Source organism: Phoxinus phoxinus, assembly GCF_949152265.1.
Source record: "Phoxinus phoxinus genome assembly, chromosome: 17".
Lineage (NCBI taxonomy): Eukaryota > Metazoa > Chordata > Actinopteri > Cypriniformes > Leuciscidae > Phoxinus > Phoxinus phoxinus.
Window position 1 is genome coordinate 29,488,799 of NC_136892.1, and position 19,846 is coordinate 29,508,644.

Consider the following 19,846-nt stretch of genomic DNA (forward strand, 5'->3'; position numbering starts at 1 on the left):
TTGTTAACAAAATCCCCATGTAGTTGTGACAATATCTTGCAATTGACCTTGCTTGAGTCACACAGACATCAACATTCAGCGTGCAAAACAAATCAACGGCAGCAATTACATTTTATTTATTTGTTTTACATTTTATGCAATTGCTTAATTTTGTTATGCCGCAGTGCACTCTGGGAGTCAGTAATTCTGAGTAGCTTTACTAAGTCAAGAGTAAATCTATAAAGTATATTATCAAGTACTCAGTTCTTTTTTAGTTGCTAGAACTCTTGTGTAAGTGAACTAGACTAACAGCAATTGTCAGAACATCATACAATTCCTATTTCACTTTACTTGTTTTTTTAAGTCAATCGGTTTGCATGCTTTTGATTAGAGTTTACAGTGCAGAAGCCGGAAGTATCATCCGGGTGCTTTTTGCCTATACTCTTTGAGTACTGTGAATTACTTTGGCCACATATTGTTTTTCACCTAGTATGCGACTTCGGATGGAATTTTTGATTTAGGCCCTACTAAAAAATAAGTCGTTTGTTAATGATTCGTTGTGTTGAATGTTTTCCAATTAATCAAAATAGTACAGGAATTGGGACGCATGTTGCATGCAGCTCAGAAATAAACACTTGTTTTCTTATCTTGCTGTGAAACACCAATCACACTCGTGATGGCGCGTTTCCAAAGTTATCAACATCGCATATCCAGTGTTTTTCATATTTTCATTTTTAAACAAATGAACACAGCTGCGAAGGTGTTTCTACAGCTGAGAGAGTGATGGCCAGTTCATCTTTCTCTCCTCTGACTGCTGCGATCAATCTCTCGATATTTCTCCCCTCTCTTGGAAATTCGTGGAAATGCTTTCATTGATTTTTTCTTTTGCTACTGGAGCAAATGGGAATACAAAAATTATATTTGCTGTCGTCCTCCCACTATATAGAAGTTTATATGACGACTTGTGCGTCTAAAAACCAAATTCTAAAATTCTCAAAAGTCGTCAATTAAGGGTAAAAAAAATATGATTTCGCTATTGTGGAAGAGGGGGCGGGGGGGTTGGGGTCCATTATAGCGTTTCTATGACTTTCCAAAATACATTTTTATTGATCCAAGCCAAATGAGCAGTTCTATAAACCTTAATTTGGTTTTACACCCTCTTTAAATCTATGGGATTTTTTAACTATTTTTTATCATTCACCAGGGTTTAGGATTTGGTCAAAGCCATAAACAGAAATACAGCGATAATCATTTGACCATTTAGCAATAGAAAATACCATTTGCCTTGACAAAACACCACTAAAAATATAGAATGACCCAGATAACTTGGTCTCGGAAGACAAATCATATTCAGACTATTTTGGGGTTTTAAGTTCATTTTCATAATGAAAGCATATGTTTTTTTAGTAAATCTGAGCTCAGTTTTTTATTCACAGATCTGCTTTGAAACACTAAGGAAACAAAACAAGAAGAAGAAGAAGCAAAAACTCAAAAGTCTCAATTTGGTCTCCATTGCTGCGTGGTTTTGAATCTGCAGTTTGCATGTTACACTGAAGCCGAAACCCTCACCCACCCATACGCTTGTTTCTCTCCACTTCAGCAGAATAGATACGGGGTACAGGACAGCATTCATGCAATCGAAACGCAGCCGCCAGGCTCTGATGTCATGAATGCTGAGTGTGTGTTAGAGGTGGACGCAGGAGGGGGGTTCAGGTGGGAGTGTGAGAAAGCTCGAATTCAGCATATGGGCATCTGCTGGGACGCAGGAACCATAATGCACTGCGGGCGCTTCTTACGAGAGACGCCATTTTACATAGACAAACACACACACACGCACACTCAAACACCCTCGCAATGCTGAGCCATCTCACTCTGCTTACCTCCGCTCCCAAAAAAACTCAAATGATTCACCTTCCGGGGCTTATTGTTAGTATGATGTGGTCCCAAAAAAGGCATGAAATCTGGGTCTTATGAAACAGCACCATGATTTCAATGCATTATTAATTTCCAGTGCTTGAATCTAGGCTATGTGCTCATGCAAAAAAAAAAAAAAAACAGAGGCTACATCACAGTCTTCCAGTGCACTTTTTTTTTAATAGCCTATATCGTATTATGGACATAACTGGATAAGGTTCTGCAATATATGTATTTTTGCTGTCACACAGGTTTATGCAAGATGTATGAGCTGTTTAAAGGGCTGAAGATAGAAAAAAAAATCAAGAAGAGAAAAATAAACAGAGGAAGAAGAAAAACAGACTCAAGCGTCTCGCTGCATAGACAGTCATTCAAGGGACTGTGTATGGCATGATTTAATGGAGCTCAAATTTAAGAGGTTCGAAGCAATATGGGTGCAATATGACTAGAATATGTCTAAGAATAACTGCTGAAGACTTTCATATTATAAGTATAAATTTTGCTTTATTATACAGAACAGATACCCACACCGAACTTTTTTTTTGTTGCATTAATCATTGATAAAATCATAATCTTACCTTTTAATGTAGTTCTTGCCATAGAGGATTTGCTGCAATAAGGTGACCAGTCCAAAAGCACATATGAAAATAAAACAGAGGGATCTGTTTCCTAGCAGATCTCTACTATACGTCGGATCTGAGTAGCCCATCCTTCGAGAAAGCCACGGTCGCTTTTGCCCTACAGATTGAGAAGACACATCGAGGCACACCCGCGCGTGTTTACCGTCCTCACAGGCACTGATGCGCGCTCCGTCTCCATAGCAGCTGCCGCTCGCCTCGGTGTCGCGTTTGAGCAGTCTGCCCGTGCATATGTCAGAGAAAGCGATAGTATCACTGCCCACTGAGGTGGATCTTCAGTATGCGGAGGGGTAGAAATCTCGCATCACCTGCAAAGACGCGACACTCCTGCAGAATGCGCGTCACGAATGCAGAGCGCGCGCAGTCGGTGACGCGCTCCACTCCCTCTCATCAGCACCAATGGGGCAGGGAGGGATTGCAGACCTAGACTGGTTTCACACCATTAAAGAAAGACGACGCAAGGGTTTAGGGGACATCAGAGCAGGATCAATGACTGCAATTACAAGAGGAAGCGTGCTTTGCAGCGATAGTTGGACGGCTATATTTTGGTTGCCCAAACAAAACACCAATTAGGAAAACATGAATAATGCGGAAAGTATTAACTAAATAAAATAATATAAATAAAATAGTGATACATATATAATGTGATAATAATATAATGAACATAAGTGATAGTAAAAGTAAGATGAAATAATTATTTCTCATTGGAAGGCCATTGTAATGTTTTTACCTTAGGTGATTATTGACAACTGACAAACAGAATTTAACTAGGCTATTTTAATGTAATAACATCATAGGCTAGCCAGCTATATGGGACAAAAATGTCAAAAACTGGAATTGCTTGAAAAGGAATCAGTGCTTTATCATGCAGTGATATCATTGTGTATGGATGAAGGTCATTTAGGATTTTTTTAGGGGCAGTTTGAGTCTAGACGTTTTTGGCAGCTCTGTTATTTATGTTTACGGTGGCTGTGAGTCCTTGCAGTTCAAAGGCCATTTGTAAAAGACAAATCAATAAAAAAAATGTCTGGCTTTGTTTCCCGAAGAAAAGGCTAAGCAAAACATTATCCTATTTACTTTTGTTGTCTTTAAATGAAGCTAATTATAATTAGCCTATTACAACCTTCCACCTAAACCTAACATTAACAGTAATCTTTAATACAATCTTAAGTTTAAGATATTAAGACATCATTTCCTTAAAATGTTTTTGATCGTTATAGATGTGTGGTTTTCATTGTGTAAAAAGGCTACAGGCTAAATCTTGTTATCGTAGTTGGCATTTCTGGAATAATGGCTAATTAATTTATCCTTTTAGTGACCAGAAAAGCTACTTATTAGGTTGAAAATACGTTTTGTCATCGTCATTAAAAGTATTTGTTATATTTGAAGGACTCGTTATGATTGAATGGAGAAGTCCGCAGTGCAACATTAGGGGGACGCATTTAGTTGTTGCAACGTAAGATCGCCGGTGGTGTTTTAATGGAACACCGGATCCTCTTCCGGTCTCTTTCGAATCAGCTCTGAGGAAAGATGGTGAGTCTCACAGCGCCTTGCCTTCAAAATCCTCCAACATCTGATTCGTGGCTTGTTTTAAATCACTGTAACATTAATAATATCACAAGCATATGTGTTCAAGACTCAGTATCATCTAATATGTTTGTGATTCCTCTATAATGAGAGGTTATAGATGATTTTTTTTTATCGGTTAGCATGACGCTTAGCATTCCCGTACAGTTGTAACGAACTCGTGAAAATAAACCGGTTAGCTTTAAAACGATCTCCAGTATTCATTTAAATCGTTTAATTATACGTAGTCTTGGGTCTTAATATATTTGAGAGACTGTTAAATTAGACAGTAAAGAAATGAGCGTTAGAAACTAGTTGTAGTAACGTTAGTGGTGTGAGTTTACATGCTTGGCCTGTGCAGACATGTTGTTTTTTTAAAGGCTATTAAGCTGCTTTTCTAGACAGCATTGTTGTGCATTAAAAGTCTCGCAGCCTAGTATGTTTCCTTCCCTAAACAGTTTAACAGAAGTCATAGTCCATGGTTAGCTATTATCATTAAATAGTACGTTAGCTAACCAGTCTTTCTAACTATACATAATTGTTGGGCATCTCAACTTATTTAGCTTCCTTCATATCATTGTGGGCAACCTAGCGAGCTGCTTTATTAATATTAAGTAATATTATTATTACTAGATTGTAATTCCGCATGTTAGGAATTAAAATGTAGTGAGCTGACTAACGTGAAATAAACATTATTGTGTGCACTGCAGTCTCAGAATAGACAATTAACATTATCCAATCAAGCTGCATATTGATGAATGCTGTCTATGTAGGAAACCTGATGCATTAATAGACCTTTTAAGCAATAATGTGAATTATGAATGTCTTTTTGTTTTTCAGACGAAGGGTACGTCATCTTTCGGAAAGCGTCGTAATAAGACGCACACTCTGTGCCGCCGCTGTGGATCCAAGGCGTATCACCTGCAGAAGTCCACCTGCGGGAAGTGCGGCTACCCTGCCAAGCGCAAGAGAAAGTGTAAGTTCACAGTTCAAAGGTGTGGGCTGACTTTGGACAGATACAGGTTCAAGCAGCTTTATTGCATTGGTAACATTAAAGTGTCCCAATTATGCTTTTTTTAATACTGCCATTCATGCAGAAATGTCGCTATTTGTAGTGTAAAATGTAAGTTGTAGAGATCAAAGCGCACAACAAATAGTGTCTCCTTAAAGATATAATCGATTCTGAGCTGCTAAAATTTTCTAAGTCTCTTCCTATTTACGTAATGCCAGTCTATGGTCTTCATTGGCTGCCTGTGAACGACGTCTACTTTGACCATCGAACACTGTAGTTGTATACGAGACTGGAAGAGTTTGGTTCGTGTTGTCGACATGTTGAGAAGACGCCGTTTTCATCGCGAATTCAGTGCGAATCCACTTTTATGCACTTCAAAAGATGAGGACTCGCGCTGGAATTGATACTGAAAACCCGACGCCGTTGTTACTGTTCGTATCACTGTATATCAAGTGCTTAGGAAGATCTGGAGCTGAAAATCAGATATAGTAATAGAAAAGCTTAAGCGTTCGACCAATCACAACAGACTGGGCTCTCTGACCAATCAGAGTAGGCTCGTGGAAAGGTGGCGTTTAGAGACACATCTTTCAAATGAACCGTTTTCAGACTTTTTTAGAAATTAGATGATGGAATGTATATTATGAGGTTGTTTTTTTTTGTCCTTTGATGCATGTAAACCTATTATAGGAGACATTCAAAACAAAATTAGGAACCTTTAAAATGGCATAAAAGGGGCACTTTAATGTAACGCATTTACACACAATAAAAACAAAAAAAATAGGGAAACTGCAAAAACGGCTGTGTTCTGTCTGTAGTATTAACTTACCAGTGATGACCAAAAAAACAAATGTCTGAACAATTGACTGTCCAGTGATAACAGTGTTTTGAACTGAGGTAAGCTTGAGATGTTGATGAACAGAACACAGGTGCTCATCTGGTCAAGTGCATCTTTGTTTTCGTGTGTGTGTGGAGTGTAATGATTGCTTTTGTTTGTAGACAACTGGAGCACAAAGGCCAAGAGACGCAGCACCACAGGAACTGGCCGCATGAGGCACATGAAGGTTGTTTTCCGCAGGTTCAGGTGAGTAAACGTGCATTCAGATTGTCATCACGACACCGCTTTACACTGAAAACACAACTTTTTATGCGTTTTGACCGTTCATTTACACGACAACGTGTCTTGGGGGGCCTGTAAACGCAAGCTTTTGAAAACAATGCCTTTATCGTCACTATGTGAACAACAAAAATGTGAATTTGTGAAAATGCTTAATACAGCCTTTTTAGTCATTTTCACAGATCCATGGGATTGTAATGAGAACGTTATCATCTGTTTTTAGTACATCAATGTTGTGTAAACACCATAAGAGTCTTTTAGCTTTACATGGCTTTTTTTTCTAGTTCAGGGTAGAGTTTTCTTAGCATTTTCAAAAAAATTTACTCTTTCACTTTTTTTTCACAGCCTTTATATATTATGCACTTTTCTCTGACACACTGAAAGGTTTCAGCGGGGTTGAGATTGATGCCGTTATATTTAATTGTAGTTAAGAGATCTTCCTGTAGATTCTGCACTGATGTTCGTCCAAAACTCGAGTGCATGTTGTCCGGTTAGATTAGTTGGCTTACCAATGATGTCCAAACATAAATGTCTGAACTTATGACTGTCCAGTGATTATTAATTTTTGTACGGAGGTAAGCCGGACCCATACTTCTGTTAGGATCTGTTTTCAGTAATCAGTTTTTATTCCTCAAACTAGTGGATTTTTGAAACTCTTGTTGGTGGGGATTTTATTGCCTATCTCAGATCTATTGATCATGTCATGAGCTCGTGAAATATCCCTAAGTTCATTTAAATAGTTTTTTTTTTTTTTACATGATCTGTGTGCTGTAATGCTAACTGAAGTGTTTTCTGTGCATTTCAGAAATGGATTCCGTGAGGGAACCGTGCCCAAGCCCCGTCGGGCAGCAGTGGCTGCGTCCAGCTCCTCATAAACTGTGTTTCCAATAAAAAGTGATGTTTGAAATGTCTGTCTGAATGCCTTATTCATTCTCACAAACACTTGGTACTTCTCAAACTGTCTGACAAAAAATAATTATATCAATACAAACCAAATGCTTAAGTGAAGAGAATCTTTAAAGAGTACCATAGTGAAATTATTTAATTTTTTGTAAGTATTTCAGCTTTTAATGGGAGTTTTAACCAGATTTGAGATTTTAAACTCGTGAGCAGCTTTTTTGCAGTATAAAATTCAAATGCAAACTTGTGTCGCTAGGAAAATAACTTTTAATGTTCATTTTCTTGTTGCATTAGATTGGGTCGACAGCAATAAAATAAGACCCTGTATATTAAAACTTTATTATTAAATTCAGGCATAATCTAAATAATACTTTTCTTTCATATGAGTGTGAAGGGGGTCAAAATTGTGTGAACAGTCTTTTCTAAACTCCTCAGTAACTCCATGTGAGAAACATAAAAATAAACAAAAACGGTGAGAAATCTAAAGCGTGTAAAATAAATGCAGTGTCAAAGTGATCTAAAGTGAGAAAAATGAAGTGATTCTGAAAATGCATTCATGTGAACAAAACAAACCTGTCAGGAGTTGCTGCAGAAAGAAGCTGTGATCGTGAACTTTTTTTTTTTGGATTGTGTGCTTTGACAACATGTGATGTGTTGCAGTTAAAACAGCAAGTGAACATTAAATGCACTAAACCCAGACAATAAATCTAGACTCAGCTCAATGAAGTTCTAGAATGAAGTCTGAGACTGAAGTGAGTCTTGTTCTGGAGTTCTTCAGGCTCTAGACCCAGTACTGTTTGGTGGTGATGGGAGGTGCGTGGGGTCTGTGTTTCGGGATGTGGTTCTGAGTGACGTAACTTGGGTCGTAGTAATCCCATTCCAGAGCGGATGCCCAGACTGAGCCCGGGAAACCATCACTGTCCATGGAAAGGATACGCAGAGATACACCTAAATGTACAATTAGGAGAAATCAAAGAATGGACAAACTCCAAATCTACACACCACTGGTGTGTCAAAAGATTGGAATAATTATGTTTTTGAAAGAAGTCTCTTCTGCTCATCAAGCCTTCATTTATCTGATCAAAAATACAGGAAAACAGTAATAATGTGAATTGTTACAATAAAAATAAATTAATATATTTTAAAAAGTAATTTATTCCTGACCGAATCTGTATTTTCAGCATCATTACTCCAGTCTTCAGTGTCACATGATCCTTCAGAAATCATTCTAATATGATGAGTTGATGCTCAATAAATATTTCTGAATATTATCAATGTTAAAAACAGTTGTGCTGCTTTATACTTTGTGGAAACTGTGATAGGCCTTCATTCAGTTTATACCAGTTTGGGGTAAGTATTTTTTTAAGAAAATAATACTTTTTTTTTCAGCAAGGATACATTCTTCAACTGATACAGTTCAGACATTTAATGTTACAAAAGATTTACATTTCTTAGAAATTCAGTTTTTTTTTTTTTTACTTTCTATTCATCAAAGAATCCTGAATAAAATGGATCACTGTTTCCACAAAAAATATTAAGCAACACAACTGTTGATAATAATAATAATAATAACCATTATTAAAAATTGAGCACCAAATTAGGATATTACAATGATTTCTGAAGGATCCTGTGACTGAAATCTGGAGTCATGGCTTTAAAAAAAAAAAAAAAAACTTTCACAGGAATAAATTACATTAAAAAAAATATTGAAATAGAAAACAGTTGTTTTAAATTGTAATAATATTTTACATCAAATTATATTTTTTATAAAATAATTGCACCCCTTGTGAGCATATGAGACTTCTTTCAAAAACATTAAAAAAAAAATATTAAAGTATATCTTATAGATGTATAAAAAATATATTAAAGTATATCTTATAGATGTATAACTCAGACCAAGTATAATCTTAAAGAAATGGTTTGAACTTTTGAATGAATGCGATCACAAAACTGGCCTGCACTGGCTCCGAAGTCACTGTCCAGTCCAGACCCCCCCACCGAGGGGCTCGATGACGCCACATAACAGGAGATCTCCGGCGGGATGATGCTGGCGGACTCACACTCCACATGGATCTTATCCAGAGAAGCGTTCTCCAGGTCCATAGTGCTGCTTCTGCGCATGGAGGTCATCGGCATCGTGAACTGTAACCAGTGCAGGTCAATGGTTAATTACTTCCATAGGATCACACACATTTCACTGGGAGCCAAAAACGGTACAGAATGGTACTATAGTAATACTATGGTACTACCAATAGTATAGTGGGGTGTTTAAATTGTAGTGTCAGAAGGAAAATTAACCATGGTTTTACTATAGTAAAAGTGTAGTAACCATACTTTTTTGGCAGATTGATTACCATTTGTTTAAGCAGTTTCATGGTTAGTGTAGCAAACCCATGGTTAATTTTATGACCCATAACCATAAACATTGACATCTTTCCTTAATACTCATATTAATATTCAATAAGCCCATAACCACCATAAACATGGACATATTTTCTTTAATACTCAAATTAATATCCATTAGGCCCATAACCACCATACACATTGACATCTTTCCTTAATACTCAAATTAATATTCTATAAATTAATATCAAATGTAAATTAATATCCATTAGGCCCATACTCACAATCAACATTGACATCCTAATACTCAAATTAATATTCAATAGGTCCATAACTACCATAAACATTAACATATTTCCTTAATACGTTAATTAATATTACATTTTATAATGTATCAGGATTCAGAACTGGCTTTTTTTTTTACCCTACCCTATTTGGAGTCACATGAAGTGCTGGTGAGTTCGGTGGGACCGTGTTGACTCGCTCCGTGTCCGAATCGCTGGACAGCAGCAGAACCGGGGCGCTCTTCCTCCAGTTCGGCACGCGCAGTGACTCGGACCCGGCGTAAGTGGCCCCATCCGGGCGTAGAAACCTGGCGCGCTGCCCGGTGGCCCTTCTCTCCGCCGAGGAGGTCAGGGATGAGGTGATGGGTGGCGCCAGCATCGGTTCCGAGACCGAAACATAGTTGATCTTTCTGTTTGGAGCGAACAGAGGCTCATCAGAGAAGCGGGTGATTCTCTGGCGGGTGGAATATGAGGAGTGCATGAGCGAGGTTTCCGACCCGCATCGGTCTCTCTTCCTCCGGGTCATGCGGAACAGCTTGTATCCCACGAACAGGCAGTTGAGAAGCAGGAGCAAAAGGACGCAGGGAATGAGCACCAGGATCAGCAGGGCCAAACTGGACACCGGGAGGCTCTCGGGTAAGTTTGATGAGGGCACAGCCGATCCCAGCTGCGACATTTCATCACAAATCAAGATATATGATGTGATTTTGATGTTTACACAATTTCACCTGTGATCATTAATGTTTTCATGTAAAATATTATCTATAAAATGACTAAAACTGACAGTCGACTGTTGAACCGCAGGTGCGCCCCATTGACATCAATCAATTGATGCGTCAAGAGATTTCTGGCTTTTCACCGCTTGAAATCGACAGTTTACAACAACTTTACAGTCTTACCTCATAGATGAGAATGCATTTGGAGTGTTAAGCCGTCTTTTTTGTTTCACAAGCCCTCAAAATATCACAATAATGAAGTTCAATATTGCAGGGAGTCCCTTTGTTGTTGTTTATTTAGGACTTTCAGCTGAGGTGAAATCAAGGCTGTGATATCTGACTGGAAAACCAAGCAAACAAAGTCACCCGGAAAGTTCTGGAGTTTGCTAAGGAAATGCTTAAGAAAGAGACATTTGGTGACAATATTAAATGTAAATAATATTAATGTAGCTATATCATGTTTTTGCTACTTCATGTTGCTAAAAGTCACTCACTGTGAGCCGGAATAGCCAGGATTTATAAATGTAGGCCTATTAAAATCTAATGTATTTTTTTTTTGCATTTTCCCAAAGTAGGCCTATTCTAAATAAAAACATACAGTAAATCTTAAAACCCATACACATGGCCTTGATGTAGCCTAATTATTTATTAATCAGTTTTTGCTGAGGGAAACGTTTGGTGTTTTGTTAGCCGGTGTTGTCATTGTTAACTAAAACTATTAAAAATCGTTTTAGTTCATTGAAATACAATATTTGGCTAATATTAAATAAAAACCTAAAATTATTTTAAAAATCCAACTGAAATACGTTTATGTTGAAGTAGGCCTACTAAGCTAAACAGGAAAAACCTATAGGCCTAATAAAAATGTCAGAAACACATACAATTAGGCTCCTTAGCCTACCTAAAATAATATATATGAATAAAAGCAAATTCCAAATATCAAAATATTAACACTATAATGGTATATAAATTGGCCTACTACTAACACCGTATTATTTTAGTAGCCTAAATGTTTGATAGATTGTTCTCACCATGTAATTGATTTCTATGTCCGAGAGAGGGCAGTATAGACCAGTTTAAGATTATACTCGTCGTTCATTTTCATTAGTTCAGTTGTATAAATGCAATCACAAACACAGTACATGTTGTTTCTTTGTAGCCGTCAAAGAAATAATTAAAATGTGAACCTAACCTCTATCCCTGTAGACATGATGCCCTTTAGATGGTCCCTTAAGCACTTATTTATGTCCATTCATTTTGCAGGAACATTTATGCAAAACAATTTACAAGTGAGTAATTATTCCACAGAGAATAATACATAGCACTTAGGCTGAAAGCACAAAAACACAAGCTCTGTAGGTGTTGTGAAATGTCATGAATTGCCTCCTCCTTAGATGTCAGAAGAAGTGAAACATATTTTCTGCATAAATTGTAGCTCATTTGAAAAATACATCTGCACAATGGTGGATTTTCCAAGTGGATGCAAAGGTGAGCACATATTACACAGATGAACAGTTGGCTTTTTTTAGTTTTTCTGAGAAATATCTAGGATCACACTCTTCTAAAAACAGCCATTCTGACCCTGAGTAAGCGTAAGTGTCATTTTAAGCTGCGAGTATGATTCATGGGACACAAACGCAGCTATGACTGACACGAGACAATGTTCTTCTCGCTCAGACAGTTCATATATTTGCACGTTGCCTGTGAAACCCAGTCTGTTGAGCTGGAGGGTGTCGTTTCCAAATATCCCCTTTCAAATATACAGTACACTCTCAGAAAACGAATGTGCAAAAATGATATAATAGTAATAATGTGCACACAAATAGGAAAGATTTGAAAAGAAAATTACATAAATCATGCTCCAAATCTAATCAGATTATATCATATATATATATATATATATAAGCTCTCATTGGTAAGAAAAATAAAGGATTTCCTCGATGAAACCGAATAAAAGTTTGTTCTTTCTTTTCTGCTTTAACAGATTCCAGTCTTCTGCGGAGGTTTTCCACAATGGATGCTGGGATCTGCTCTCACACACGCATCAATGAGGTAAGGCACTGATGTTGTATGGTGGACTTGATGTCACAACATGTTCCTGGAACAACATTCCAATCAACCAATCAGATTTGAGGGACAAGTTTACAGTTTATGTCAAGTTTAGTCTTACAACCAGGGTTCAGTGCTTCTACATCATTTATCATTTCACTCTGATTTTAAGGGTTGGTTGTAGGTTAGGTTCAGGGTTAGGAATATGAATATATTTTCAGACAGGAGTGTTGTTGGTGTTGGTGACCTGTTGTATGGTGGAGTCTGGTTCTCTGTTTCAACGCATCCCAAAAGTCTTCAATAAAGGTTCAAGTCTGGCCTGTGCACACTAGACTTATTAAACCATTTCTTCATAACCACACTCATGCTCAGAGGCATGTCCAACAGATTTGATTTTAAAAAATCTGTATATTAATTACTCTTGGATGTGCTCTTGATTAGTTTTTCCTGTGGAGCACTTTGTGCTGTACAAGTAAAGTTACTATTTTCAGAAAGGAATCGGGAATATACAGAAGGCTTTGAAACTATTAAAATCATGCTGATTAAATATTTAAAAGCTAAAACTTTGTGGCAGCTTCTGGCTTTTAATCAACCACAACACGGCCTCGTATAGCTTTTGTTTATTAGTATTTAAATCCACAGAGCAGAAACCCTTTCTGGTGTGAATTATTAACATCTCAAATGATTAATACAGAAAGATCTCCTTTATTCAACTTTATCTTTTTTGAACGTTTTATTTTTTTAAATGTCTACAGTTTTTTTAATAAAAACTGTAGCTAATAGATATCACTACTTACTCCTGAGCTTTCTGAAATGTTGTTTAAATATTCAAATGAGGCATTGCCACATTAAATATGCACTGATTTGCATGCATTTCCAGAAACTGAAATATTGTGAAATATTATTTATCTGATAAATAATCGTTTCATTTTGGATATCTCTTTTTATCACTCCATAAATCAGAAAATACTTCAAACCACCTGAAAAAAAATCTACATATTTTAGGAATAAAATATTACATAAATCAGGCAAATGATATATGAAAACCTTCAGAATATAGATAATAAAACTAGACTATAATAAAACTGCAAAGTCTGGTGCAAGTGCTACTGAAGTGTACATTTCTGGCTCAGTGCATGAACAAAAAACCCATTTTGAGTATGTATTGCGATTAAAATCTACACATGTAATAAAATAAGTGTAAATTTGATGTTTTCTTCCCACTTGCCCAAAATCCATGAAAAAACTTAAACATATTTTCCCCTCTTGTATGTAATGTATTGCATGCATGCATTCTTCATCTTCTATTTTGAGTACTTAACCCATTAAAGACAACACAACCCCAAATGCCAGTCATTTCAATAATAAAACTTTATTTCTGCTTACAAAACATGCGTTCATCTTACATGCCAGGCGATATCTTAAAGTCACATTTTCTCTGTATAATTTTTACAAATAATTCATTGGAACATGACACAGGGATCTCTCATAGAGACTAAATCACTGACAGTTCTGTACATGAGTACAAGGTCGTCATGGTTAAAGAAGTATGCTAACACTTCAGAGTAGCCACCTATGCTCTTCAGTCAGAGGAGTGTAGGTGTGTGTGTGTTCAGTGTGTGTTTTCCTCAAACACCGCATCTTTGTACCAATCACACTTACGCAGGTATGACATACCTATGTGTAATATGTTTCGTGCGAGCATCCCATCATCTCACACTTAAGCGTGTGTGCGTGCCTCACAGAGACAAACAGCTGACGTTAAAAGTCCATCACTGAAATTAGTGTGTTAGTTAACACTGTCCCAAGCTGTGCTTGATGATCTCCTTGCTGCTTGGAGGAATGCGATCTGGGAAAACCACTTGGAATTCGACCAGTAGGTCGCCGCGCTGGGCGGGGTTCTTCGCTCTGGGAAGCCCCTCCCCTATTAGCCTTCTCAATGAGCCGGGCTTGATTACATCACTGCATGGGAGGGGCTTCATCTGTCCATCAAGCGTAGGAACGTTAACCGTGCACCCACACAGAGCCTGGAGGAGAACAAAGAAAGAAAAGCGTTAAGCATTGTGTCACAGGACCTTCTTTTGACATATCGATCCTCTTTGTCTAGAGGTAGGATCTGTTATATCACACACTGCAGAAGCAGGAGAGCCATAATGCTGATGTTGTGTGAGGTCTAATCCACTTGTCTATATATGATGCTTTTATATAATGCGAGTGAGAACGCGGGCGGAATGTAGGCCAGACAGATTGAACATTACGGTTACGCAACGGCAGAGAAGAGCCGCTAATCGCTCGCATTTCTCAATGGTGCTCCAGTCTGCGGGGGACGAGAGGTGTGCGTGGGAAGAGAAAGATGAAGTGGATGTGGAAAAAATGAGAGCGGGCGAGAAGGTTCTGTGTGGAAAGTAAGAATGAAACGGTTGTTTTTAACATCCGGTGCCAAATCTGATATCTAGAGAGCAGGATGACCGATTTAATGACCAGTTCTGTTGATCAGCCAATAAGGACAATCATTTTAAAGGCCAATTGATTGGCCAATATTCGGCCATTTTAAGATTATCGGCATCAAGTGATCAATGTCCGCTTGGCTGTTTGCTTAAATTGTCTGTTCTAAAGGTCAATGGACTTTTCAAGGGATAATAAATTATGATTTGCTTTTTTAAAATGTACATATCACCATTAAATCGGCCAATCAGGCGCAGTTATCAATGATGATAACCGTAGAATATGTCAATTAATTGGCCTTTTTAAGATTATTGCCATCAAATGATCAATGTTGTCTAGTTAACAGAAGTGTCTAAAAGTGATTCCAAGGGATAATTAACCATTTCTATTGTTTAAGTACAATTATGTAAAATAACGTATTTATATATCCTCATCATATCAGCCACCCTGCTCTCTAGATATAGTATCATAGTTAAGTCTAAGAAAATAGATGCATGAGGGCGTAAAGGCAAAATTCAATCCACTGCTAGAGAGGAGCGAATGACAGAATGTGTGTGAGACGATGCTGAGAGGCGAGGAGGAGGTGTGCGAGATGGGAGGGGGAGTGTGTGAGAGTGTGTGCGCTGAGGCTGCGGGGGAGAGATGCTAAATTTAGACTCGGCTCTCTGCAGAGGCTTATTGAGTACCCGCGACTGCGAGGGAACATTTCGTGCTGCCACGTACACACACATACACATCTCACCTCTCGCAGCGTGATGGTGGCGGTGTACACAACATGCGAGCCGTCTCGTCGGAAATGGGCGTGTTTCTTCTCCTTGACAACGAAGGCCAGGTCGTTAGGGGCGTGGCCGAGCATCTGATGGCCCTCCTTGGGGAAGGTGATCCTGGTGCCCTCCTTCCATCCCTTCTTCACCTCCACGTCGAACACGCGCTCCTCCGGTCTCAGCGTGTGTTTGTCCGTCTGCCGGAGGCGGGTCACTTTCACACGCTTCGTCACGCCCAACAAAATGTCCTCCAACGATACGAGGAGGTCGTGAACCTCGGCCACGCCCGGTGGCTTTAGCCCGCCCTTGTTACGGCTGAGGTGGGGAAGGGGGTTCCTCATGAACGGGTTAAACAGGTCGTCATCCGAGTCGACTTCGAAGTTGAAGAACATGTGCCAGGAGTGGGCGTCGGCTTTTGAGGTGCTGTGGGAGGAGTCACTTTTGTTTCCGGCTGGAGCCACACCCCCTTTGGTCAAACCTGGAGGAAGATGAGAAGCTTTCATTAGTGTGCATGTCATAAAATCGTATCTGTTTTTGGAAGGGGTTCATTCTCCGGTTAATAAAGATTGGATAAATAATTGATCAGTCAGTGTGATGAGTGTGTGTGGATCAGTTTAGCTGAGGTTGTTGGAACCCACTGAACTCATTTAAAATGAGTGTGTTTGCATTGCGCATTAATTGCATTTTTGACATGCAAGTGCATACATTTGAGATTGCAATTTATTCTCACCTTGGTGATCATAGATGCTGCGTTTCTCTGGGTCGGTCAGAACATCGTGGGCTTGTGCGATCTGTTTGAATTTGTCCTCTGCGTCTGCTTCTGGGTTCTTGTCTGGGTGGTACCGCAGCGCCAGACGCTTGTACGCCCGTCTGATCTCCTCCTCATTCGAGTCACTTGACACACCGAGCACAGAGTAGTAATCCACACACTCTGGTGAGGACGGGGGGCTAGACACCTCGGGTTCTTCACGCGGCTCCTACACACACACACACACACAGATGGCAGGAGTTTAGAGTACGCTCATTTCTAGTTCTCCTTGGTTCACATACACAAGGTGATTTCAAATAAAAAGATGAAGTTCATTGGTTTAGCAGGGATACAAGCTCCATAGACAATGAAGGGAGTCCCCCTAATATATATTTTTTCAATGACCAATTTTTCAGTTCTTCTTGTGAATATTGCACAAATAGGCAGAAAATAAACTTAAACTTTAAAAAAATAACTATAAAATTGTTGTATTATACTTTTATGTAATTATTATCATTTGTAATATTAATTATTGTATTTAAATATAAGTATACATTATTTTATGTAACAAAGGCATTGTATTTTGACTGCAATTTTTAAGAAAAAAATTATAAGTCTATATTCTCCACTTTAAACTGGGGCACAAATGCACATATTTTTTAAAATGTCTCTCAATTCTCTATTATTTAATGTAGTTTTTGGGTGTATAGTTATATATAACACATTCTAAATCTATACATGTCTATATTCCCCACTCTGAGTGTCTATTAGTAGAGAAAGAGGCATATATAAAAAACATCCTCTATATTCCCCAAAATATACATCTATATCTTCATATTATATTGTAGGGAATATAGATGTGCATTAATATGCCTCTGTATTCTCCATTATGTAATACCCCCAAGTTTTGGGGTGTATATTATGTAGTGGAGAATATAGAGGCATAGACATCCATAGGTAAATAGATTACCTCTATATTCCCCACTATATAATAAACACCCAAGTCTGTGAGTGTATATTATATAGTGGATAATATAGATGCATGCATAGGCTATTTGATTTAAATATAAAGGTGCAGGATCTCACCTCCGCTGTCCATCCCTCCTCTCCGTGGATCACTTTCACTTTGCACTTGACATTCTTGTGTTTGACGCCGAACTGAGTCCAGATGAGAACCATGGTGGCTGATGCTGTTGCTGCCGGTGAGTGTGAGTGTGAGCCGAGCGCGTGACTGCTTGAGCTGTGTCTGCTGCATCTCCCGCCGGTCTCCTCGAGCTTTTATACCCGAGCTCTACTCACGGCGCCCACGCTGCGTGACCGAGCTTCCCCGAGCACGCCCATTCTCCGCGTACACGAGAGGGAATACCGCGCGCCCACCAATCCGCGCACGGCTCCGCTGCGGAATAAGATGAGCATCACGCGGATGTGGCAGCCCACCGCTCCATGTGGAGGAGCGTTTCCGGAATTCACAATGAGTCTCATCCCTCCCTCCCTTTCTCCATCCTTCCCTCCCTCTCTCTCCATCCTTCCATCCTAAATTGGTCTCCTGTTACAAACTGTTCTTTTGGATTGACGGGCTGCATTTTGGGTTGAAAGTAGTGGAAGACAATGGATTTTTTTTTGCATAGAATGGTAGTGAAAAGTATTAATATAAAAGGTGGGAATGAATGATAGCAAATGAACACGAAATAATATGCATATTGTATATTTTTAAAATGCAAAGTCGAGTTTATAAATAGGCACCTCCACCTGAGACGTGCAACTTTTTTACAAAATTTTGTATTTTATTTTTACCTTAACCCTTTATTTAGCCTAAACTTGCTCACCTGCTTTTATAATTGCCATTGTGCTAGATGAGAGCGTTCAACAGAAAATGTCACTGTCTGACAGAGTTGTTCAGTTTATAGTGCTAAATTATAGCATTTTCGAAATTAGGCTGTATAGGATATTTAATGGATTACTAAGAAAGTTAGAAAATGTCGATGGTGGTTAGGCTACTGCCCTGTGTTTTATAAATCTTATATTGTCCTCTGAAGATCTGTGCTTGAATGTCAGTTTTATAATAAATGTCAAATCATGTTTGATGCTTTGAGCAAGCAATAAAGTCATATTAGCTATAATTTGCATATACACTCTTTCTCTCACACACACTTCAGTGTCCCTTTGTGTCAAAGTGCAATTAAAACAGATGGAAAAATACAGCCAGAACCGCTTCACCCACACATGCAATTACAGGCAATTAACGTGTGATTGTCAAGGCTGGTGCATGGCTTGTGTACCAATAGTTCTTCGTGCTCGTCACGGTGACAGTTCAATGTTCCCATCTCTGCGCAGGAATAAAAATGTCTCTGCGCATTCACAATCGAGCGCGCGTTCACAAACTATTCGGCGTTCATGTATTAAAGCGGAGCCTTGGGGAATGTCGCATTACGCAACGTACGTGCAGGTTATTTGGCTTGCATTCCTCGGTACATAAATGGCCATATTTCCTCAGACGTTACGCGTTCAGCCAATCACAGGCGAAAGATGCTTCAGGATTCCCGCTGGTACCGGAATATTGGACAAATTTGGTGTAGATGTCTCTGTCAGAAACGTCAGAGAATCTCTAAGCCAGATTTCGTCCATTTTGGAAAATAGAGAGAGGTTGTGCAGGAAACCCGAGCTGAGTGGTGTGAATGACACCTCGAAATCTGTCATTATAGACCGACCGGACATTTCCGTTGTGTCTCGACTCTCGAAAAATTAATGTGAGTCCAGGAGTGAGATCGCCGTGAAAATGTTTCTGTGGAAACTGGGAACATTGTGCCTAGTGCGGTGTCGAGGACAACCAGGGAACATTGCGCTTCTGATATGTAAAGCTCTGCAGGGGATCGTAAGAAGTCGTGATCTCGTGCTTTTAATAATAACTCTCGCTTCGTGACCAGCGGAAGCCCAATTACTGTGCCGCGTAATTTTCGCGCCCTCAGTGGCGAAATCTGTTTTTCGCGCGCTCTGGACGTTTGGCCGTTATTAACGTCGACTTAATGACTCCTGTATTCCCAGCTAAATTAGAACCCATCTATCCAGCAAGATCATAGTGATTGAGGGATGTACAATTAGTATGTTTGCCTAATTGTTGTTTCGTTGATTTGAACCGATTAAGCATTATTCAATGACACTTATAATAAAAACAGATTACTTGACACCTAACAAATACTAGATTTTGACATTTTCTGAAGAAAATGTGCTCGTTTTTAGCCTGTTGCTAAGTCGTTTCCGTCACAAATCAAACTACTATCCCAAAATGATCCTTTAAGGTCTTGTATAGTTTGGATTTTTACCAATGTTATCGTCCTCTAGGTGAAAATCATATGTCCGATCACTTAGTAATAGCA

At 38.8% G+C, this 19,846-nt stretch overlaps 3 protein-coding genes across 6 annotated transcripts; 1 reads left to right on the forward strand and 2 right to left on the reverse strand.

The window, feature by feature from the left end:
• The first annotated feature begins 3,939 nt into the window (after window positions 1–3,939).
• On the forward strand, window positions 3,940–7,134 carry rpl37 (ribosomal protein L37). The gene is made up of 4 exons (XM_079585814.1): window positions 3,940–4,064; window positions 4,938–5,073; window positions 6,106–6,190; window positions 7,029–7,134. The coding sequence occupies exons 1-4, from the start codon at window positions 4,062–4,064 to the stop codon at window positions 7,096–7,098; spliced, it is 294 nt and encodes a 97-aa protein (XP_079441940.1). The 5' UTR covers window positions 3,940–4,061; the 3' UTR covers window positions 7,099–7,134.
• A 173-nt stretch (window positions 7,135–7,307) lies between these two features.
• Window positions 7,308–11,519, reverse strand: hwa (huluwa). 4 transcript variants are annotated; one of them, XM_079585813.1, is made up of 5 exons: window positions 11,498–11,519; window positions 10,650–10,806; window positions 9,896–10,417; window positions 9,079–9,265; window positions 7,357–8,071 (listed from the first exon to the last, which is right to left on the reverse strand). In XM_079585813.1, the coding sequence occupies exons 3-5, from the start codon at window positions 10,274–10,276 to the stop codon at window positions 7,905–7,907; spliced, it is 735 nt and encodes a 244-aa protein (XP_079441939.1). In that variant the 5' UTR covers window positions 10,277–10,417; window positions 10,650–10,806; window positions 11,498–11,519; the 3' UTR covers window positions 7,357–7,904. The 4 variants fall into 4 exon arrangements, with proteins under 4 accessions (XP_079441936.1, XP_079441939.1, XP_079441938.1 ...); XM_079585812.1 differs by lacking the exon at window positions 11,498–11,519 and having other exon boundaries at window positions 10,650–10,963; XM_079585811.1 differs by lacking the exons at window positions 10,650–10,806; window positions 11,498–11,519 and having other exon boundaries at window positions 7,367–8,071; window positions 9,896–10,160; window positions 10,248–10,610.
• Window positions 11,520–13,863: 2,344 nt separating this feature from the next.
• Window positions 13,864–17,897, reverse strand: LOC306984871 (dnaJ homolog subfamily B member 5). The gene is made up of 4 exons (XM_079586577.1): window positions 17,559–17,897; window positions 16,455–16,701; window positions 15,703–16,202; window positions 13,864–14,542 (listed from the first exon to the last, which is right to left on the reverse strand). Exons 1-4 carry the CDS (start codon window positions 17,649–17,651, stop codon window positions 14,309–14,311), a joined length of 1,074 nt encoding a protein of 357 aa, XP_079442703.1. The 5' UTR covers window positions 17,652–17,897; the 3' UTR covers window positions 13,864–14,308.
• Window positions 17,898–19,846: the final 1,949 nt, after the last annotated feature.